Source organism: Amblyomma mixtum, chromosome 1 (assembly GCF_055824585.1).
Source record: "Amblyomma mixtum isolate Tamu chromosome 1, ASM5582458v1, whole genome shotgun sequence".
NCBI lineage: Eukaryota > Metazoa > Arthropoda > Arachnida > Ixodida > Ixodidae > Amblyomma > Amblyomma mixtum.
This window is the reverse complement of record NC_143012.1, coordinates 307,690,581-307,714,064: the sequence shown is the minus strand read 5'-3', so window position 1 is coordinate 307,714,064 and position 23,484 is coordinate 307,690,581. Positions and strand designations below refer to the sequence as shown.

At 48.9% G+C, this 23,484-nt stretch overlaps 1 protein-coding gene across 1 annotated transcript in view; it reads right to left on the bottom strand.

Annotated features, from left to right (window-relative positions):
* Nucleotides 1-22,780, bottom strand: part of LOC149372348 (uncharacterized) — a 43,330-nt gene extending 20,550 nt beyond the window's left edge. Inside the window, exons 1-8 of the mRNA XM_089566810.1 lie at nt 22,223-22,780; nt 18,143-18,417; nt 16,101-16,523; nt 13,752-13,958; nt 12,947-13,246; nt 11,734-11,969; nt 9,342-9,442; nt 8,029-8,099 (exon numbers count right to left, since the gene is read on the bottom strand). Coding sequence (XP_089422936.1) covers nt 8,029-8,099; nt 9,342-9,442; nt 11,734-11,969; nt 12,947-13,246; nt 13,752-13,958; nt 16,101-16,523; nt 18,143-18,417; nt 22,223-22,487 — 1,878 coding nt within the window. The 5' untranslated portion in view covers nt 22,488-22,780. The remainder of the gene's footprint in view (nt 1-8,028; nt 8,100-9,341; nt 9,443-11,733; nt 11,970-12,946; nt 13,247-13,751; nt 13,959-16,100; nt 16,524-18,142; nt 18,418-22,222) is intronic.
* Between the last annotated feature and the right edge of the window lie 704 nt (nt 22,781-23,484).

Below are 23,484 nucleotides of genomic sequence, written 5' to 3'. Positions count from 1 at the left end.
TCCGAGCAAACCAGTTCCAAAAGAGGGTGCTATAATCCGGTCAGTATAGCCATTGTGAATAGTTCACACTGAAAACTCCCAGGACCCACGCAAGCTGAGAAAAACCGAACCTGCTACTGTACACCCTCATTTTCAAAAACGCACGAAAAAAAACTATTAGTAGCAATTTTGGTTCATGGAGAGCATTCCGGACTGCTTAAAAAGAACAGCTAAGAAGTCCGCGTCCCTTCCTGCATGTACAAAAAAAAGTAAACAGCTCCAAAAGCTGCATAACTGAGTGAAAATCCTGTAGTCCACTAACACCACTCAGCATTACCACTAAAAACTGGAAACTGTTTGCCTTCACCCCTGTCTGGTTTTTTTTTTTTTCTTTTCAGTGAGCCAATGCACAAAAAAAAGGCAAACACTTATGCCCCGAATTGAACATTCTTCAGCCGCGCCCTGCGCGGTCGTGGTCGGATGGCCGGTCCACAAGCAGGTGCTTCAAGAAAACTGCGTGCTTGATTGGTTCCGCCTCTGCTCGACCTACTGTGGAAAGGGTGCCTCCACCATTTCTTTGTCCCTGCCTGCAGCGACCCCCTCCGACTCACGCGCTCTCTGTGGCGCCCTTTTGTGTGGCTGTCGCGCCCTATTCTTCGTAGCGCAAAGCCTGCGTCTCGTGTCCAACGACTATGCCGTCTGTCCCTCTTTCGGCCCGCCAGGGCAGTCACCTGGGCTTTGATCGGGCCCATCCGCCTTCGGGAAAATTTCACTGATTTTCCCTTTCGGTCATTAGCTTTCGTGGTGCCGTCCTTTGTTAATTTGCCGGCCCTCGCACTAGCATCTACACCTGCCCTAGCATTTTTCAAACGCTTGTCGCGTTCGCGATGTTTCTTGTGTAGCGACGCTACTTGCGCTTTATTCTGAGTGCCAGGCGACGGACTAACTGACGAATCGTCCACTCCTGTGGTTTCGTCTGAGCACCCAAGCTCATTTTCCTGCTGTCTTTCTATAGGGGCAGCCTCCTCCTCATTCCGGGCAACAGAAACAATCTCGTCTGTACGGCACTTTTCAGCGAACGTTGTGCTCCTGCCTGGCGCTTCACTGCTACCGTCAGGCGATTCCCTTTCACTCTTTGTGCCGCTTGATACCGCCTCGACTTCCTGAATGCTAGTGCTCGCCAGCTGCACCAGCGGTGTCCCCTCTCTGGCTCTGTCATTTCTTTCACACCGAACCTCACTGCATTCTTTCTGGCGCGGGACCTCTGCCTTATCTGCCAACGCGCCATCTGTCTCAGGGCTAACAGTAAGCGATTCTCCCATCTCATCTTCCTTGCATGGCTTCCCGTTCACTACCAGGTCATGCATGTAAGGTTTCAGCAGCTTCATGTTTTCATCGCAGTCACTGACACACGAGAACGCCACCTTTTCTTTTCGGCAGTTCATTGCTATGTGACCCGGCTCATTGCATCTGTAACAAGTGAGCGGCCTCCTAGCCTCAAACGCGGCTTTTTCCTTCTGTGCATTGGCCACTTTTGCACCCTTCTCACTGTCGTCCTGTTTTTGAGGTTTCTCGTAAGGAACCTTCCTTTCTTTCTTCTCGACTGTAGAGCTCGCAAAGTGCCTCTCGGGACGATAATTCGCACTCCTTCCGAAATTACGGGGCCTATCAACTCTAGTTGTGTTGCTAAACTGCCGGCGCGAAGCGTACTCCTCAACGAGTTCGGCAGCTTTCGTCGCCGACGCTACGTTGTCCCGGTCCCTTAGCCAATTTCTCTCCTCTTCAGGGAGGCAGTTGTAAAACTGCTCCAACAAAATTCTCTCAACTACAGCGTCCCGGTCACTATATGACTCCGTACTCTTTAGCCACTCAACCAAGTTCACTTTCAAATTGTATAAGAAATCGGGATAGCTCTCGTCCCTCGATTTCTTAGCTCCCCAAAATCTTTGCCTGAACGCCTCGGCGCTAAGTCTATACTTTCGTAGAAGGCAAGCCTTGACCTTCTCGTAGTTGTCCGCGTCCTCCCTACTGAGCCGCGCGACAACCTCCGCTGCCTCGCAGGGCAGAACCGTCAGTAACCTTTGAGACCAAGTTTCTTGACTGTAGGCGAGGTTCTCGCAGGTTCGTTCAAAATTTACAAGATACAGACCGATATCCCTTGATACCACATATGGCTGCATGTGCGTAGACATCTTGAACCCTGTCTCCTTGCTGAGAAGAGGTACCACTTGCTGGGGACAACTTCCCAACCTCTTGCTCAACTCTTCTTCTAATTTACTGAGCTCAGCCCTTTTCTTCAGTAATTTTGCTTCCCTCTCACGTTCGCGCTGACGCCACTTTTCCTCTCTTTCTCGCTCTTCCTGCTGTCTGAGCTGCTCTTTTTCCTGCTCTTTCTGCTGTCTGAGCTGCTCTTTCTCCTGCTCTTTTCGCTGTCTGAGCTGCTCTTCCTTTTTTTGTTCGATGAGACTCCACTCTTCAATGAGCTCCTCATCATCTGCCCCCAAATCAGTAATGGCCTGAATTATCATGGGTTTTCGTGCCAAACCCCTTGTCTCAATCCCCAATTCCTCACACAACAGCAACAGGTCCGACTCCTGCAGTCTCTGTAGGTCCATGACAGTTCCGAGTCTGAGCTATTTCCAAAACAACTATGCAAAAATACCAAACCTGTAAGATTTAAGCACAGGTGTCTACCAGTTCTAAATTTTAACCCTCTTTTAGAACCTGGTCCACATCAAAGGAAAAGCCAAGCACTCACCCACACACGTGATCATGACCCAAGACAGCTGCACTCTCGCTGGCCGACCGTTGTTGTCGCTTGTGGCTTCAGATTCCCATCGCTGATCCACAGTCGTTGGGTCTTCGTATCTCACCAGTCTCTTCGGATCCCAAGGCTTCGGATCCCACCGCTGTTCACCAGTTGTTGGGACGCAAGGTAGCAGATCCCACCGCTGTCAACCAGTTGTTGGGACGCAAGGTAGCAGACCCCACCGCTGCCACCAGTTGTTGCGGCTCGAGGTAGCGTGGCCAGTTGTTGCAACACCAGGGGGGCTCGTCCGGAATGAAGGAACTGTCTGAACTTCAGATGGTTAGAGATTACAAAAACAAGCAGATTTAATGACAAGAAACTGAGACACTTATTTACATAAATTTACAAAAAGAAGAGTTCATAGCGTCGAGCGTCTGGATGAGCCTGATATCCAAGGCTCAGAGCCACTGGATGAACCTATTACCCAAGGTTCAGAGCCACACTGGATGAACCTATTACCGAAGGTCCAGAGCGTTCGTGCCCACTTTGGTCGCAGGTTATATAGCCCAAGACTCCGCCCCTGCACCAGGCGACATTCCATCGCGACACAAAAGATCGGCACCAGCACCGCCATCGAAGACCTGTTGAGCCTCCTCACTAGGCGGTAACTCATCGTGGCAAAAAAGATCGGCACCACACGTCACTGCCAACTAAGACACCTGCTTAGAGCCCGCACATGGGAACTGGCGAGTCCGCATTCCTAAGTCCGCAGTCCGCATTCCTATAGCATTGTGTCGTGTTGACGTCACAGCCGCAGCTGCGCAGGCTTCCTCTGATTCGTTCCGGGTATTTTTTTTCAAGACGAGGGACACCCTTTCTTCTCCTGTCGTCGGTTGCTTCTCGAAGGGGAGGTCGTTTTCGCCGAGCCGAGTGTGGGAAGAGCCTCATTGGCCACTTCCCAGAAAGTCGCCCTTTTCTGTGAGGTCATCGAGGGGTCAAGTTGAAGTCAAACGACCCGTCAAAATTGCCGCTACGTTGAATCTCCCTCCGTTTCATCTCGGGTCTCAAGATGGGTCGTAACACGGTACACACCCGCCGCACCGCCGCTGCCGCAGAACTTTGCCGAACTCGTGCATTGAGTGCAGGCGAATCGAGCGCTCTCCAACTTCCCCTCACAGCGCTAGCCGGAACAACGAACAACCGGCAGCACGAAGCGAAAGCCTGTCTCTTCCCTTTCCTGTCGCTTTAGCAATGCCAAAGCTGTCCTCGAAAAATAATACGACGCCCAGAATGCGTTTCGTAGCGTCAGGTGAAAAAAATTGGCAGTGGCTTAGCTCTGCTATGCCTGGATATACGAAGTGTCAAGTGATCCGGTGTTTCGGCCGCACGTTTCGCCTTGGCTGCTCGACGGCAAACTGCCAGGCGACAACCTCGGGATCGGAAGAATTAACATTTTCCAGTCTTCTGCGCCGTTTGGCAGCGGCTCGACTCTCCTTAGCTTACCAGAGCTTACATGTTGAGCGCGACCGTCATTTCTCCGCGCACCCTCCTCGCGCATGCGCAGTAGCGCGCGGCGCAACTGTCGTAAACACGAGGTCACGCGTCGGAGAGGAGCGCACGCCGGCGGCGCCGGCAGCGAGGAGCTCGCACCGTCGGACCTGCGCCTCTCGTGACGTCACGCGGTTCTCGCGCTGCGCATAACAGGCGGCGCACACTCGCGCAAAACTCGGCTCTGACCCGCGTAGTGTGGCTTTACTAGCTTTACGCTACAAAACAATCCAGCAAAGCAATATGGCGGAAATCTGCTTGGAAGTTCGACACACACTACATAGGGCAAAATCGAGGGAAACGTGCGAACATCGTAGAGGTATCATTCCCTCTCGTGAACACCTCCTGATTGTAAATGTTTAGCAGCGCCACACTCGTTATTTTTTTGAACTGTGATTATTTAGTACACGTGCATGTGTGTAGATGGCGCTACCTACTAAATTTATCTACATTTATCGCATGTCGCTGCGTTATTGCTATTATTGTTTGTATTCTGTGGACTTTGTTCTTGGCAATTGTTACAAGTTGATTAAAGGAATGAGAGACCGACATTTTAAGAGTATATTTGCCAGAAAAAAAGAAGCCGCGGGACGTTTCAAGAGCTTGTGTCCTTCATGAGGAGAACAAAAACGGTAGCTAAAATCAACTAGACATTGCGCATTCCCCAAAAGCCGTAGAGTAAAGGCGATGCTTAGCCGCGTAGAGCGAAGTATTAAGTTTCTTCACGCAAAATCTCAAAACTGCCACGCGCTGGTTACCTGAACAATTTTGCATTCCGTTTTTAACTATTTCGAAAAAACGCTAATTTTGATCAGGAATAACTTTTAACCAAAATAAGGCAGACGGATGAAATTTTCAGAATGGAAGGGCGATTAGACGATCTCAAACTGTACAAAAAGGCGCCGCAATGCAATGCATATCCCAAAAGTTATTGCCGATTACATTGTTCTGTTTTCTATGCTTTTCAAACATGTGTGGCTAATAAACTAATCTATACACGTACTTCTAAATGCTTAAATGTGTTGATTAGCATCCGATCTCAAAGTATCTCGAAAGATATTTCTCTAGGTGCAAGAGGTTTTTCACAATTTTGCATTTCCTGAGACAAGTTGAGCTCAACTGCCAGTTTTCATCTTTGCGTTTTCTTTTACAGTTGAAACAAATTTGCAGCTACCGTTAAACAAAATGCATCTTTTGAAAGCAGAGAAAAGTAGCTTTTCGGAGATATCTGAACCATATTTATGAAGCGAACGAGCGAGGTACAGTCGACGTACAAATATCACCAAAAATGGTTCCCGCTCACCGTCAGAGTGGGACCGCCACCTTGAGCCACCGCGGTGGCTAGGACCTGAGTTATACAGTGGAATCGGAGATGCGGTAGGCGTAGGTTGTTCGACAACAGGTATTACGTAATTGAGCGGGCAGCTGTCATGCCTCAAATTAGGCGCATGCAAGCTTCCACCCTGTTTTGAGGTCACGACAAGCACTTCGACTTCCGCGTCCTATGCAACAAACGCGTGGAATCGAAAGCCTCCCTCGGTGAACATGTCGGGAATATTTATTTTAGCTACAAAGTGCTCTCGTAAACTAGGTCTAATGTGAGGATCGATACTTCGGGATTTCTGAACTCTGTGTAAACCTCCCAGAAACTCCAGACAATGAAGCAAGCGCCTGTGACGCAGAAGACTTTACTTCAAACTTTATCGTCGATTTGAAATATCCACCGCATCGATCGACAAACATCTCTCTGAGCCGAAAGAAGCTTGCCCTTGTTGCTACGGCATATATGAAAATAAAAATAGCGCAGAGAATGCAGAAGCCGTCACTCAAGATATACACGCAAGCCGAACTTCTCGTCACAGAAAGGAACCCGTCCTCTTACTTATCTTTACAAGCAGCACGTGCCGTCACAATCTATAGGAAGCAACGTGGCGGTCTCGTATAGAAGTGCTCTTTGTTGGCCACTTTGGCACGAGGCAGGGGCGGCCTCTTTGTCATAACGCAAAAACACTCTTTTCTTCCTCTCCTCTCTCGTTTTCTCTCTCTCGCTCCAGCGAGAAACTGTCTGCTTTGTTTTCAGCAAGCAGAAGGCTGCCACAAGGCCGTCTTATCTACACAAACACGAACACTACATACATGATCGATATTTGACAGTGTTTATAAACTTATCTGAGTTCCCCACTCTTGTTGGGAGTTCTGAACTTTGCGGATGCAACTTACAGGGTCGCAAGGCTAATATACGCCACTGAATAAAAAAAAAATAAATAGCAGGATCCTGTTGTACACAATCAATCTTTCCAGTCCTATAAAGTAGCAAATTTTTCCATCGCTTATCAGGCTGGGCAAATTGAGTCAACAAGGACTCGTTTTATGGCCTTCAATCTTGCCCTGGTTTTTGTTTTGCATATAAAAAAGCTAGAGAGTTTTGAAGGGACATAAACGCTGCATGCAGGAAACAGCAACGTGTTTTTGTGCTAAGGATGTTTTTTTTTTTTTTTTTCACAGAGCTACTAAGAAGGCACAAATGGAAGATGGATAGTACCCAATACGCGATCAGGCTTGTGACATCGTAATGCTTTCTTCTATTATTTTATTACTCAGTATGGGAATCTCAACGCTTTCTCACGTCTCATGCTTTTCAAGAGATGGGAACATTGTGTTGTTCTGTACTCTTTTGTTTGGAATTCGGCATGATAGCTGATTTAAATATAAAGCACGTACTATGTTGAAAGGCCCACAGTACACCTCAGGAGAATGTTGTTAACGGCTACACGCTTGCAGATTTTTTTTTTTTTGTCTTGCGCTGTTTTAAACTCGAGAAACAAATCAGGACTTAAAACGACGGCGGGTCGGAGGAGCCTAGAAAATTACGCAATAAGCGTCTTTGCTCGTAGTTAAACTGTTGGGAAATACTTGATCTGCTGACATGCGTTTCCTGCGTTTAAAAAGGGGCGAGTTTTCTTGTTACGCAAAGTAGCGCACAAGGATTAATAGAATAAAGCCAAAGACGAAGATACATGAACCAGATGTAGAAACTTGCTCTCTTGACTTAAGCTCAGATCAGAAACTCCAGAGAAAACAATTAGATAATAAAATACGCCAGACAGAAAGAAAATTAGGAAAGTTGTAGGCAACAAACCCTTTAAGGTCTCTAAGTGAATGTCAGAAAGTGCACGAAAATCTGAAAGCCGACACTTGATTGAAGAAAATTTACTCACCATACCATACCATACCATACCATACCATACCATACCATACCATACCATACCATACCATACCATAACATACCATAACATACCATAACATACCATACCATACCATACCATACCATGCCATGCCATGCCATGCCATACCATGCCATGCCATACCATACCATACCATACCATACCATACCATACCATACCATACCATACCATACCATACCATACCATACCATACCATACCATACCATAAGAACTCCAAAAAGCTAATCTACCGAGGATTACAGAAATGAATGCATTAATTGAATTAATTAATTAGAAAAAATAACTTACATTTGCTTTGCCGCTTCGCAAAAGCTTTTCCAAAACCAGTAATCTTGCACACAGTTGCTACTCACTTTTGCTTTGCTGCATGACACGAGCGCTCTTCAGAAAAGCAGTCTTACAAACGGCTGCTTCCATAATAAGCAAGTTTCCCTTGGAAATTAACATTATTTAATAATGTTCATTTAATAAATTAATTGATAAATATGACCATAATAGGGCACTTACCGAATTTAGGAAGTTTCCAGCCACAAGTATCATGTAGAGGACTTCATGTAGAGCTTTACAATCTTGTATTTCTGCGTTATAAACCAACAGAAGCATTTTCCCGTAAGTTTCAAGATATGCAAAAAAAAAAATAATAATACAGCCCTTTTTATTCGAGCGCTACAGCCATTGTCACGTTTTTGTAGAAAACAAACTCAGTAAAAACCAAATTAACTTATCAACTATTGTCCCTGCATCTATTATCACGTAATTATATTGACAAAACGTGTAACTACTTTTTCGGAGCTGGTCCTTGACTCTAATGTGGACAATCACTATCCATGTTTTCGCAAATTCGCGAAACACGTTGTCGTTTAAAAATAGAGCGCTTGACTGTGCTCAGTGAGTGGCTGACGTTGAGAAAAAAAAATGTGCATAGATATTTTGCATGTTCGTCATATTTACTCGATTATATACACATAACTGTAAAGGACAAGAATTAGAATGATCAATATACGAGCCTATATCAAAGCTTCGACGTCTAACTAAAAACAGATCATTTCTATGCTATACTGGTTGCGGTTAAGCGGACAGACTTTAGAAACTTTACTGACTTCAAAACTATGTCAAGAGAGAGGTAGACATGAGCGATAATTTTTGTGCAGTTCTGGCGTTCATACAGGATGCTATTCCATCTTAATAGTTCGTATTGATATTGCTCTATAAAAATCAAGTATTCAAATGTTACATCACACTTTAAGGTGTGCTGTCACATTTGGTTGCGTAGTACATCCACCCAGGCATTTTTCTGACGGAGATTGCCAACACATATTTGGGCAAGATTGGAGAGAACGGAAAAGTTAACAGGCGGTCAGTTAGATTCATTCGGAAGAGTATGAATTCAAATCGTGCGAGTTGGGGGCGTGATCTAATTTATCAATCACCGTGTGACACGCCGTAACCCTGCTACACTCTCCCGGTCCAATCCATCAATCACAGTATGACACGCCCTTCCCTTCTCTCCCCACCCCTCGACTCTGATTGGCGACCGCGGTGCCCCCCTAGCCCCTCGCGGCCTACCACTTCTCCTCTACCTCTCCCCTCTCCCAATTTCTCTTTCCTTTGTCTTCTGTGAAAGTGGAGAGTGCATTCAAAATGGCACTTTATCAATAGTAAACGCAGTAAGACGTACGTCGTTTTTGTATGCCAGTTCTTTACTCAGGCTGTAAATGTATCTGAAATTTTATATTTGAACATTCTGAGGCAATTAAATGAGCCATACGTAGGCTTAAGTGTCTGAAAACAAAAAGAGGTAGATACGAATGAATTCTGACCTTTGGCAGCGTTTCTTAGGCACTTCATGGACGCCTCGAGCGAAGCAACAATCGTGGGCAGTTCCTCTTGAAGCAAGAGGCTTTCCACACGAAGTCGATAGCTGAAAAAAAAAAAAATGAAAATCCGCAGTCAGCATTTGATCACTCAGTAAGGCATGATCAAAATTAGTAGCGCTGTTTATGCGAGATGAGAACTGCCAACGTTTTCTTGTATTAGTACATCTGATATACGTATACATAGCTTCGCATGCCATTACCATGCCGTCACAATTGTTCGCTGCTGCATTGTAGGTATTTTCTTTCAGTTTTATTTCGAACGCCATCATCATCAGCAGCCTGACTACGCCCACTTCAAGACGAAGGCCTCTTCCATATACATCCATTTACCCTGTCCTGTGCCTTGCGGGTAACAAGTTTATTAATTAGTTCCTTCATCGACATCCGACTGTTCTTCATCGTGCATACACTTGTGTTCGTGTTCAGTACTTGTAATGAAGATAGAAGAGGAAGTGTTATTGACTGCGACGCGCGAATAACTTTGTATAATTCTCGCTAGGCATTTTCCGGTCTCAGTGAAGTGTTTTAACATAGCGCGATGCGCAACCCCAGTCTGCTGCCTCGGCGAGCAAAAAAGCGAGCGCACCTCCAACTTCGCAGGAGAACTTAACTTACGGTGCAGGCGGATTACTCAGTCTCAACGTTGTATATGCTAAGACAGCCTACCTACGCTGTCTTGTTACTTTGCTGCATAATTCACCACGCCTTGCATAATCCTAAAGCCGTGGATGAAAATGAAAGAGGCCTGTCTCGTCCCTAGTCAAATTCTTCATTCCCAAATATTCTACACAAGCACATTTTCTCAACGGGAAATTCTTTGTGAACGTAATGCTTTCGCATATCACAGAAGTTAACACAACAATCAATATATTCGCAAATACATCCTCGGTACGCTTGTAGATTTCCGCTATCTATTGCTGAATACGCATTCCATTGATTTTCTAATGCAGTCTTAAGTACTCGGTGCCAGCGCAAGACGAATTTCAAAAACAAGATTTTGCTAAGCCTCGGAAGGTTCGACCACTCCCATCAAAATGTTAATAACGTTATCTCACAGTATTGCACAGTTGCTTCACAATTAAAAGATGTCCAAAAAAGCCGGACTTGTGAGACCCTCGCGGATCGGATATCGATGAAATGTTAACAGGAGTTTTATAGCAATAGTGCATCACGGAGTTTACAAACTTGATGGCGCAGCCATCAGATGACGGCATTTTTTTGACGCAGCTTGGAAACCACTGACGTCACCGCTTCGTTATCACGTGATCCGGGAGATCCTGGGTCATGTAAGCCACAGCCCCCCGCTACCACTCGTCGAGATGGCCCGCCTCCAAATGTACGGGACCCCGTCCCAGCCGCACCACGTCACCACAAGTGGAACATGACCTCGGCTGACGAGTCAACACGGCACTGTTCTATGTTCGTAGCTCAGAAGGGGATCACGTGACTCTGGAGGCATGGATGGAGCTGAGCCGCCGGGAATAAAGTGGAATTGACGGTATCCTAACTTAAATGAAGAAAAAATGAGCACGGGCAGAGCAGGCGATGCGCAGAGCAGATAAACGATGGTCGCTTGCCTGCTCTGCGCATTACCTGCCTTGCCCATGCTCATTTCTTCCTTCTCCATCCAAGCTAGGATACCGTTAGTTCCAGTTCATTCGATAACCCACTCTGCTCACTTCCTGGGTTTTAGTGTCGGCCCGTTAGAATAAGTGGTCCGGACAGAGACCCTTTCTTTTACTTTCTTTTTCCAAGTTACACCGTAGTATTTGTCTCCTAAAGCTACACCCGTCATTTCCCTCTGAGGGGGAAGATATACCCAGCAGAAAGCGGCAGGGGGTCAGGTCATCATCATCATCATCAGCCTGACTACACCCACTGCAGGGCAAAGGCCTCTCCCATGTCTCTCCAATTGACCCTGTCCTTTGTCAGTTGCCACCACTGTATCCCCGCAAACTTCTTAATCTCATCCGCCCACCTAACTTTCTGCCGCCCCCTGCTACGTTTGCTTTCTCTTGGAATCCACTCCGTTACCCTTAAGGACCAGGGGGTCAGGTGGAGGCATGATATTAACACTTCTGCGGGGATGGGGAGGTCGCAGCCGGCGCAGGGCAGGGTTAATTGGGGGATCAGGGGGCTAACGTAACCGAAATACGGCGGACGAGAGCGCAAAGGCTGGGAATCGGTCTTTCTAAACGGTGAGAAAATGGTAGCAGCACTAGCGTCCAGCTGGTTCGTCCTCTGGAAAAATGCATTCGTCGTTAGGCTGAAATCGATATCTTCGCCCTCGATGCGTCCCTCAGTTCCCGGAGAGTGCACACATCCGTTCCCTCACTCTGGCAGGCGCAGGATCCTGGCGAGGAAGGCCTCCGGCGGGGCCAGCTGCCCGGGCTCCCGCTCCAGCAGCGCCGCCTCGAGCGAGGCCGCGGACTCGGGCGCCGGCAGGAGCGCCTGCAGCGCGCGCAGCTTGTCGGCGCCCAGGCTGCCGCCTCCTCCTCCCCCGCGGCCCAGCAGCTCCAGCAGAAGCGCCTCGTCCGCCTGGCCGCGGAGCTGCTTGAGGAAGATGCCCACCTGCAGAGAGAGAGAGAGAGAGGGGGGGGAGTAATGACCGCTTCTTGTTACCGTGCCTAAACCGAGGGGTTCTTTCTTCAGTTTCTTCAAAGGTCAATTTCCTAGATATTCTTGACGGCTCGCAGTGGCCTTGCCAGGCGACTAATCATGCGTGCCTCCAGTATTAAGCAGCATTGATATTCTATTTTTCTTTTCGCCTCAACCTTCCTTGAGGTGATGGGTTTATATGTGCCATGCGCTCACTCTTCTCACCGACGTGAGACATATACCACGACACATGCATGCGGTAGCACAAAATGTTGAAGGGAAGGAGGGTATGTCCTTCATGTTGGAAACAGCGAGAGAAGGATGTGTATAAAATATCCTACACAGGAAAAAAAAAAAGGCGCCTTAACCCTTCCACTACCCCTTCTTTAAACGCGATAGCGTCAAGGGTGCTGTCCAGCGGAAAACAGAGACTCATCGATGCTGTGGGGCGTGAGCGAAAAATCCCCAGAGAAGCAACTTAGGCGAGCCACCTAGGGCACGTGACCTTGTGAGAACCTGCCTAGCGGATTGTAACCAAACTGCCCACCGTGGCAGGTGGCAGTTAAATTAATGAATAGTAATGAGAGGTTGCGCGGGAAGGGCAAGCTTGGTCTCACAAGCCTCACCGGTGGCTGTATTTGAAATAGCCACGTGCCGGGGCAGCGGTGCATCGCTTAATCGGTGCACCACAGCGCCAGTAGTGGTATGAGGACTCCCAGCGATCTATGGATGCAAAGTACCGAACGACCAACTTTAAATATATGCACATTAACCCATTAACGCTTTCATGTCATACCTTCAAGGTGGAGCTTAATTTTCACCTAGGGTAGTTTTTTTTTTTCAACTCTGCCTTCGTGGTACCATATCTTAGCACCCGTGCACTGGGACGTCCTCAACGCCCTCTAAGCATTCACTTCAATTTAAAGACCAGATCTTCTCTCACATCTCACCTGCAGGCTCCTCTGTGCGTCGAGTATCCTCAGCGGAGCCTCGTCCCCCGATCGGCCGGAGCCCGGGTCGCGCGTCCCTCGGCCCGGGCCCAGTTCGCTGCCGCTGCCCGCACCTCCGCCGCTGGCGCCTCCTCCAGCCGTGCTGGCGCCGGAGCCCACAGCGTGCGTCGTGGTCGCTGGCTGCGACGGCTGCTGCTGGCAGAAGAGGCCCTCGAGGTGCGCGAAGTCCAGGGGGGCTCCGGAACCGGAGTGGCTCTCGGCGATGCGGCGCCACAGGCTCTTGCGGCCGCCGGCTAGCACCTGCGCGGATGACGCCAGGGAGTTGGGGGAGCAGGGGAGGCGGACATCCCACGCTTCGCTTGTGCAGCAGTTCCGGTGACAGGCCATTGACTCTTGTTCTTTCACGATCAAAGTGCTGCCAGTGACATCAAGGACAATATTTGCTGTCTCCCCAACTTTTACATTTTTTTTCAATTGCATATTTGTTGAATGCTATTGTATGCAAGAAGATACATGCTTCAGAGATGGGCTTCTGTAGCGCATGAAAGCCTGAGTGTTTTTGTTTTTCTCTTCTCCACAACTGAGCGCATTATATGGCGTCAGGCGCGATCAATTTCGTCCTGCGCTCCAGTCACGTGATCTGGTTACGCCGCTCCACTGTCTTCGCCGCTCAACCCACAAACGAAGCAGTAACAGCTGCGCTGTGCAAAAGTATTTGAGGGACACTGTATGCTTACCCTCTTTTTCTCTCCCTCCTCGGCTGATAGCTGTCAAAGTGAGAGAGAGGTAGAGGGAGGGATCGCACCTTGTGCGCGGGTATCTTGTTCCAGTTGAGCGTGCGCATCTTGGCTCCTGGCTGTGGCCATGACGGCATCAGTGACGGCACCGGCTCGGACGGGGGCGCAGCTGGCAGGGCGGGTGCCATCGGCGGCGGGGGCGCGGCAGGCATTGGAGGAGGCGGGGGCGGCGGTGGACCCAAAGGTACCGGCCCGGGAGGCGCCGGTGGGGGCACCTGCCAACGAAAACAGCCAAACCACTCTTGACAGGTATAAGCATCATGTACATACCAACGGAAGCAGCCAAGTCACTTTCGACAGATATAAGCATCATTTACTACCGGGTGCTGGGCGTAGTTATGCTGCTGCTGATGATGATGATCATAACCGGGTCACATTCAAGTTCGAACAATGCTACGCGTTATTACTCGAGTGGGTACGGCAATATCAATTCGCAATGTTGGTTAATATGCAGTTCGCAACTCTTTTTACGCGCAGATATGAATTACGCTAGTCGCCAACTATCATCATCATTAACATCACCGCCATCACTGTACCTATTCGCCCTCTAACATCTATCACCACAATTTCCCCAAATTTCCTAATCTCATATCTTTGTCTGGCTCAGTATCGATCACTATAAAACGTACAGAAGACCAGATTGTGCCCTGCTAATCGGTGCTCGGGATTTGATCCGGCGCAGTCATCAAAGAAAGGAAAAATTGGTGGGGGCTGGGTTCCGTAGCCTACCTTTCTCCTCGCTTATGACGTCACACCACCTGTTAGACCTCAGCGCACCTAGTGGGAGAAGCGCGAAACGCCCGGCGTGGCTACGAGACACGCTACGCTGAAGAGCCGACTTGGTAGCCCAGCTCTCGCGCTGGTATGAAGTCAGTAGTCACGTGGTGTAAAGCGTAACTACCGGACCACGCTACTCTGAATGCTCGAAACCTGGCGTAGTATTGCTTTCGCAATAAAAAAAAAAAACACATGTGACAGTGGGGCAGCTAGAAGTGAGGTAAGCGAATCAGAGGTAAGGTTCACAAGCTTTTTATCACGTGAACGCAGTTCGTGATTGACCAACGCGCAACCTGTTCGAACCAGTTCGACCAGCCCGAAGAGCGCTTACAAGCGGACGGTTTCATGGATTAATCCCGCCTGGGATAAACTGAGTTTTTACAGCATTGCAAGCCTTTAGTCAGACAGAGTAGGGAATGCGATGTCCAAAGAAGAAAAAACCGCATTTTTCATTTGCATTTCTTGCTGCCAAAAATTCCATGAACTAAGGCGAAAGGTGAAAAGTTTTAAGGGCTCTGTGCGCCCGCTGGCAATATGACGTCATCTACATGGCACTAATTGACAAAACGACAACTCTGGAATGCGCTAGGGCTCTTACACAAACTGCTTATTCCGTACTACTGTCACGTGACTGTTCGCTGAAAAGTAGTAAAAATGAAGGAATGCGCTCAGCTGCATTCGAACTGATACGAAGGTATCAACCTTAACAGCCCACAAGCGGTCTTCTGGTGTTAATTTTAAATAATTTATTTTGAATGTCCACTGCATAATAACTTCAGCCCTCATACTGTAACCCAGTGCTTAAATCCGTGGCATGGGAAACTAACCGAAATTTATTTCATAGTTTCACCACTTCTTGCCTGCGGTCTGTTTTCGTTACTGACAGTATTTTCTTGTTATTTTTTTTACGGACCTTTGAGGTAATTATCCGAAAGCAAAACGAAGGCAAGCACCATTCATTTCCTGATTATTTTTTTCAAAGTACACACCTTAATAGAGATACAGCGAATGCCGTTAATACCTCCACTGTTGTTACGCTTTCCTGACACTTACATTCTCCGGGCTGCTAAGGTAATTATTTTGTTGGTTTGCTTGTTCCTAAGGTCTAGCGAAGAACAAGTCGGCTGTGCGGAGAAGCACTTTGTATAATGAAGACGCAATTTATGTGGATGGCGTGTACAGCAGGGAGAAATACTTCGTGTAAACACGGCACACCATAATGACGCGTGTCGCCGAAAGAGCTTTCGCAAACTCATCTAAATTAAGGTGCCGTCTAGCCCCAGAATGAGCCAGAGAAAAGACGAGGTAGATGGGTCGGAGGTATATGTGTCTGTTGCCTACTATTCTACACTGTAGAGGAAACGAACGTGGAGGAAGCGAACGTGGAGGAAACAAAGAGGTAGAATGTAGGCGTAGATCGAATTTGATGACGTCGCAATAGAATGAGCTACATACGTGCACTGGCACTGTCCAAGATGATGCACACGCTTGCGAACACACAGGCTAGCACACACGTCACTCGCGTATACTAAAATCTTAATGTCGCTCGCATTTCCATGAATTAAATTATTTCCATTTACCTTGGTCTCCGCGGCGGCTGCTGGCTCGTGGCATCGGCAGCAGCACCTCCTGTTGCCGCCGCTCTCACCGGCCGCCGTGGAATCGGTGACGACTCCCGCGGCGGGTTGTGAGGTAGTGGGCGTTGCGACGACGCCCGAGGCGACCGCGCCGGCGGCCTGTACCGTCGACGCTGTTCCGGTTCCGCATCGGTCCAGGGCCTCGAGACTGGTCTGGCTGTGTTTGGTCTGGCGCACGGGCGTGTCCCAGGCGTCGTCGGCGAGCAGCCGCTGCAGAGCGCGCAGCAGGTACGCCTCCCGCTTAGCGCTGCCGGAGGCCCGCGTGGACAGGGCCGTCCACGCCTGCTGCAGCGTCTCCGGAGGGCCCGAGGCTCCCGACGGCCATCCGCTCTCCTCGGGAGGTGGAGACGTCAAGCCCGCTGGAACCTGGAGGAAGGGCACGGACAACTTTCTTGCCTTCCGGCACCTACACACAGGCGCTTCGAGTTGCGTGCACTAGTCAGATACAGCTATGTACACTTGAACCTCGTTATAACGAAGTTGAATGGGCCTAGCAAAACGTTCAGTTGGGCGAGTTGGTCGAGTCAGCGCTCGTCCTGTGTCCCTTCTTTTCTTGTCCCTTGTAGTTCGCGCTGTTCACATCATGAATGGGCCTGGCGATTACTTCTTTATAGCCGTAGCTTCGTTATAGCCCGTGTTGACCGAGCTTCCAAGGGGAATCGTCATTCCTTCGTTATATCAAATATTTCGTTATAACCGTTTCTTGATAACGAGGTTAGACTGGAGGTTCGACTTCTACTGGCGACTTATAATCGTACGGACTGTGCGCTTACGAAGCATACAAGTGGGAGTCAGAAGTAACTGGAACTCTTTTCTAATACCGAAGTTAACTGAGCCTTGTGACCTTGTGGAGTTTAACAGCGGAAAAATTAATCGCTCTTTTAGTGCGCCATTTAACTACGCCGCCCAGATTCCGATACTTCTGAACCCAGAGCAGTTAGCTCACGGAACCGTGTTTCGTTTACCCTTGACGTGAGTAGAACGTGCAGTGCTTTTCGAATGACCCTTAGGAAGCGGCGCGCAGGCAGAGCAGTCGCCAAGCCGTGCAATGGATTTCCTGCATCTCTTCTCGAGTTATAATGGCTTTAGGCGGGAAGCGTGAAAGTCTCGATGAGCAAACTAGGCATGCTTGGTTAAAGAGGCCTTAAAGAGGATTTTATTAGTCATGCGCTTGTTTCAAGAACTTGCGGTTCAGTATCCAGGCCATTACTAGCGCATTTTTTCTCAAGCTCGAGCGTATTTTTATTTTTCTAGAAAATCGTTTCTAAATGAGCCATTTGTATTCCCTGCATCCTCAAACAGTCGGTGACGTTATTCCTGGCATTGCACTATAAGTTCGCGCCGAGCAACGAAATCGTAATCATATATGAAGTGACGACAACCTGCTCTTCATAACAAAACTAATCATTAAGGTGAGGAATCTATAAAAACATAACTTTTAAGAAAATATCCTACGAAAAAAAAAGATACTGATGCCAACTGTAACGAGGAAGAAGTTTCAGGGTGTCAACAGATGGAAAGCGAGATATTCACGACACAGCACAAAGTCATGTGATGCCTGCATACTCGCTTGCTCCAGAGCATATATAATAAGTGAAATTCATTTTGTTGTTCCATCGACCGTCTATAAAACGACTTTGCAGGCCATACGATTTACACTACCACCTCAATGCTCGCAGCATGCGAGTGCCGTTAGGCAGTGGGCGCCCGTAGGAGGTGTTAGCTCCGTATAGGACCCGTTTTCAGGTACACAGCAGGCACCTGCATGTCGTCCCAGTAACGCTGAGAGCATGCATGGAGAACAATTCAAAACTGGTAGTTTCTAAACCACGTCGCAGTTGTTATCATGAATAGCTTTGCCACAAAACGACCTTGCAAATTATTATACAGGGTGTACAATATTTTCTTGTCGCGAGGACACTCACAGTGGCTGTCGCTTAAGTAGCATCCGACTGTAGAAGCCACTACCCGCGCCGTGGTCTCACCTGTGAGCCCCGGGCCCTGAGCTCGGCGCGCAGCCGCGCCCTCTCGCGTCCGCTCAGCGCCTTATTGGCGAGAGCCAGCAGCGGTGGCGCCTCGTCGTCAGTGCCGCGCGAGATGGCCAGGGCCAGGGCAGCGAGTCGCGTGCGCTGTGCACGCAGGGTGGCCAGCTGGTCCAGGGTGGCCAGCGCCCGCCGGGTGCCCTCGCCACCACGCGCACACAGTGCCACCAGGAGCTCCCAAACCTGGCGCCGCAGGTCGCTGTTGTTGGAGGCGGCCGCTGCACGGGCCACACACACCGAGGCTGCCGTCACGCCTAAGCGTCACACACTCGACTAAAGCAGAATTACTAAGCATAATTCGCATTTCTCTTCTGCCCCCATCGTCCCCTATTATACCCCTCTTTCCTATCCTCCCCTCCCCCTGTGGCGTTGAGTAGTAGGATAGAGAACTCAGCCAACCTCTCTCTTTCTTTGTAAATAAACCTCTCTCTTTCTCTCTCTCTCTCTGTAGTATGATTAGCCAACTCGATCTACGTAATCGATGAGCGGCTCGATAGAAGACTAATTAGTCGCTTTCGAGGGTGGTCTTGCGTTTATGCGGTTTTTTCCCGGTGGCTTAATGACTGACTCAGCTGAATGTGCGATTAACGGATGTGACGTCCAAGTTTGTGGCGCGGCATGAAATAGAGACGCATTGACGGTCTCTGAAGTTGACCTTGAACGTTCCACCGTTATGCGTAGGCTTTCCGGCGGCATCTTTGATGCGACACTTCGACCGCGCATGTCAAATGCTTTTCGCTGGAATCCTTTAGGCATATCGAAGCATGCGCAGGACTAGCGATAGGAAATAAACAGATTGCAGGCGATGAGTAGGTAGCGACAGAATGCGTCCACAAACGACTTTTCCAAAGGCGAAAATTGTCACTGTGCCCTGCTTGAGGTATTTTGTAAAGCAGCGCATCTGAGACCTTCTATACTTGTTTACCGTTACACCGATCAACATTTTATACCTGTACCGTTATGGTGTTTCTGAAGCGCTCCAAATTTGTTTACACTCACCGGGTAAACCTCAATAAATGAACATTTCTTACTAAGACTACGTTAAAATGTAGTTACCGATGAAGAATTAAGGTTGGTCAGACATGTAATGTAGAGTCCAGAATGGGTGCTGAAAATAACAAACCTGCAAATGCATTTTATAACCTGGAAAGGTAGGCACAAGGTGGCCCAGCCATACGAAAGCAGGTCACGCACTACGGAGGAGTGTACAGAACACATGGGGCAATAAATGTGTCCCAGATTTGTAGCTTAAAGATTTCCTGCGAATACCAACGGTAGTAATGTTCGGCGATGCTAATGCTGGCCCTTTTTTCCTGCAGCATATACAAAGTCCAGCAGTTTGAGATAAACGAAAAAAATTCGCCTTTTATAATTCTCTGAAAACAAATGAAAATACCCTTTTCGCCAAATACTCCTAAAATCCTCTAAAAAAAGAGGAAATTCGGCGATTCAAACATCACTGGTATTGCTTCAATCTAGCTCTAAAGCTTCGATATAGGTATGTGGGTCGTGCAGCAGCAGATGATCCGCGTGCATTTAAAACGAGATCTGTATTCTGCAAAACACCGCTGCTGCGTGCTTGCAGGCAGAAAAATAAACACTTTTACGCGCAAAACTGGAGTACTTTATGCCAGTTCGCTGACTTCTCGTGCAAATTACCTTAGTAGCTCATTCTGACTTCCCTGATGTATTTGTTGTGTGTGTTACATTATCCGAAAGGCAAGTACTAAAGAATATGATGGCCTTTTCATCGATCCAACACACAAATATTTTACTGTAAAAATACCGACAATTACAGCGGTCACTGCTCTATCCTGACGCCCTGATTGCTCGGACTTGTGGAAATAATTAAGGGACTAGCCTTCCGCCCCGCACTTCCATTCCGCGGATGCAGCGTTTACGCTCGCTATCCGCGGAGGGGTTCGCACTTCGTATACTGCTTTATCGAGGTGAACAGGGGACATTTTGATGACATCGAACTATGCACATGCTCCCTTTAGTAATAACAACTGACAATACGTCATATGTGGGCAGCAACGTTTCCTTGAGACGTGTTGCACTCTTGTGAATGTCACTAAATTTGCTTACACTATAACATGTTGGCTGGATAGACATCTCAATTTGTTCCCAGGCAAACGATGTCTTCGTACCTATCTTTGACTAATTAGAGGGTTTCATTCTTGCTACATGCGATTAAGCGCTATTTTTTCTGCGGTGACTCAATATTTGGCAAATAACAATTTATCTCTCAACTTCATTAATGAGCACTGCAATATAATCTACCTATCTTTCTTCCTCATAGTGCAATCAACTGTGTGCTGTTATTGTGTTCACAGCTGAGTACACCCCCTCCCCCCCCCCCCCCTCCCACACGCCTGTAATGTCATTTCTGTAACAACATGCGTCCCCAGTAAGCCAATCCAGCGTAAGTGCATCATCGTCGTCGTTGTCAACCGGGTCACATAGGGCTGCGCAATTCTCCCCTTTTCGCCAACTCCCCCAAATCAACACCTTCGCAACCCACACCTCAAGTTCGCAGTGACCGACACCTAACTGCGCCCAACGCCGACGACACAGCTTCTTCTATATTTTCCGTTGCCTCTGCGCCGTTTCATTTATGTCACAATGGCAGCAACTCGATCAGCAGTAACTTCTATGCGAAGGTATTCTGAAACAGAACTGACATGCTTCGGCACAGACTGATACGAAGTCGCTTCTTGTCTTATTTATAAGCTACGCCTCAAACGACTTGAAAAGCAGCCCCCGACATTTTTTTCTATGCTTTCATGAGCCAAAGAAATATGCGAATACCCTTCCTTATGACGGCAACACAAGATCTCATCGCGGAGAATATCGACAGCTTGTCTTCTTGGAAACAGGTAAGCTGGCTACTTGCTACTTTTCCAACGCGAGCCATAGTCTAAAGGCCTTCGTAGTGTTTTTACGGAGAGAAAAACAAAAGGGGAGACGAATAAATCTCCGATGATTGTTTTTCTCTGGTGCGTAACTCTCTGAGGGTGCCAGGAGAGTCCCTGTAGCTCCGCTCATGGTTATTAATGAGGACCTTCAAGAAAAGAGCGTTCTCTCTACATAGCCCAGTTGTCTTGCTGCCGTAAAGAGCTGATGACGGAGATTGAGAGGCCGCGAAGAACACGTGCGTCGGGTTCCTTAGTTGACGGAAAAGATAGCTGAAAGGAGGCGTTTTGATAGTGGTTTTTGGATTTCCTGTTGCGTGGGGCCCTACCTCTGTAAACTTCTGTAGCGAAGAACTCGCGTTTATCGACAGCGGAAAATTCGGCAGTGTGGATATGCGATGCCACACATTAACAGCCTCTATTTTCCCAATATTTATATACTACAACGTTATCAGTTACAGCAAGAAAACTAACACTTAAGTTGTGAGCTAGGTGCTTGCTCTGTTCACTCTTTTCTCCTCTGTCGGCCTTGCGAAATGACTCGCAGTATGTAGCGGAGATGCCCCTACTCGTAAACTTGCTCGGGCTATGAGTCGTCTCGAAAGTTTCGGCGTTCCCCAAACAGGGCACTCCTTGGGGCCCCGTTTTATGGCATTCCTCTTGTTGAAGGCCGGAAGCAGAGAGCAGTTGGGGGCAGCTCTCCAAGGATAGTAAAGCCAAAGATAACAAAAAAAAATCGCTGTTAAAAAAAAAATGCTCCGGTGGGAAGAGATACCAACATCACGTGATCACCTCACGTGGTCGCACCTGAACAAGGCGAAGAGCGGAGGAGGATGGCACGGAGAGAGGGGCAGAGAGAATAAGGTGCATACGGGACGAGAAGGTCCCTCTCTGCCTCGCGTCTTGCCCAGGAAAGGATAAGCGGCAATCTTACATACAGTTCACAAGCACCTTCAAGAACACTCCTCTGTCAAAACAGAAATGTTAAAAACAGAAGTACTCGCCAGATTTTTACACCTTCGCCGACAACGGTCCAGGCTACAGGGGGTCCTCATCACTAGGATTGAACATCTGTTCGCTTCTTGCCTAAAGTGTGCCCCATACTCACCGGTGGCCAAGGTTCGGGTGTACTCCGGGTGCTCCACCACGTAGTCGAGTCCAATGCGCAGCTCCATGGTGCTGTCTTCCTCCTCTTCCTCTTCGTCGTCGTCGTCGTTGTCGTGCTCCTCCTGCTGTTCCTCCCGCTCCTCCTGCTCAAGTTGCTCCGGAGCGCAGGTCGTCGTCGTCGGCGAGCGGCTGCTGCTATCCGAGGCCGTGGCTGCCGCCGCGATGTCCGCCGTCGCGGCGGCGGGGACGCACGCCGCGCCCACCATACGTGCGGGTCGCCCACGACCAGCGCTCGACGAGCGCCCGCGCGCTGGGCGCCAAGGACGCCGCGCCGGCAAGCCGCGTCACCGTGTGCCTCTCCGCATATATGGACGCACCCGCGGCCGCTGCCTGATCTCCAGCACGCCCGCTGAGCGACGGTGACGGCCACCACGTCTCTTTCCTGAGTGCCGCAGCCGCCAGAAAGAAACCCACCGACCGTAGTGCGTGCGTCTGTGCATGCGGTTACTACACACACACGCGCACGCTTGTACATGCTTGTGCCATGTGGATAGAAGCGTGTAACCTCTGCGTGCCCCTCCCTACGTCCCCCCCCCCCCCCCCCTCTTTTCCTACACAACACCCCTGTATAGGCGAAACCGCAGTCTGGCGCTGGCATGAATTAAGAAAGCGGAAGGGCGAAGAGATTTGGATGCGCGCTCGCTTGTAAGCCAGCACGCCTGCCCCCTTTCCCGGTCGACTTCCTCCGTTGCGATATACGTTATTCGCGCCGCCGCTACGACGACCTCACAGCGGGAGGCAGGTCTTCTGTAATGGCTCCAGCGCGCCAGCGCACACGGGAGCAATTAGTAGTCGATGCCAGAGCCGGCAAATTACGAGCAGCTAGCCGTGCACGCTCCGTGCGTGTGTACGTGTGCCGCTGGGAGAAGGCGAGAGCTTTTTTCGGCGAAGAAAGGGAAAATAATGGGGGATAAATGCGACAGAGGGCAGGGCACATTGCAACGAGCCGCTCGTAACTTGGCCGTTCCTCGGGTAAATACCGCATTTTTCCGGCCAGTTTTATTCTTGCGCGGCAAATTCTGCTGTCTGAGAGACAAATAAAAAAAACGGATAAACGCGAGAAACGGCCCTAGGGACACCCCCGCGCGAAGCGGGCAAATTTTGCAGCGATGGTGTTATCGTTAACCTCGCGAGGCTCAGGCCGCTAGCGACGAGCGTATAACAAAAAGCGCTATGACGACACAGTAGTTTGACGTCAAACAT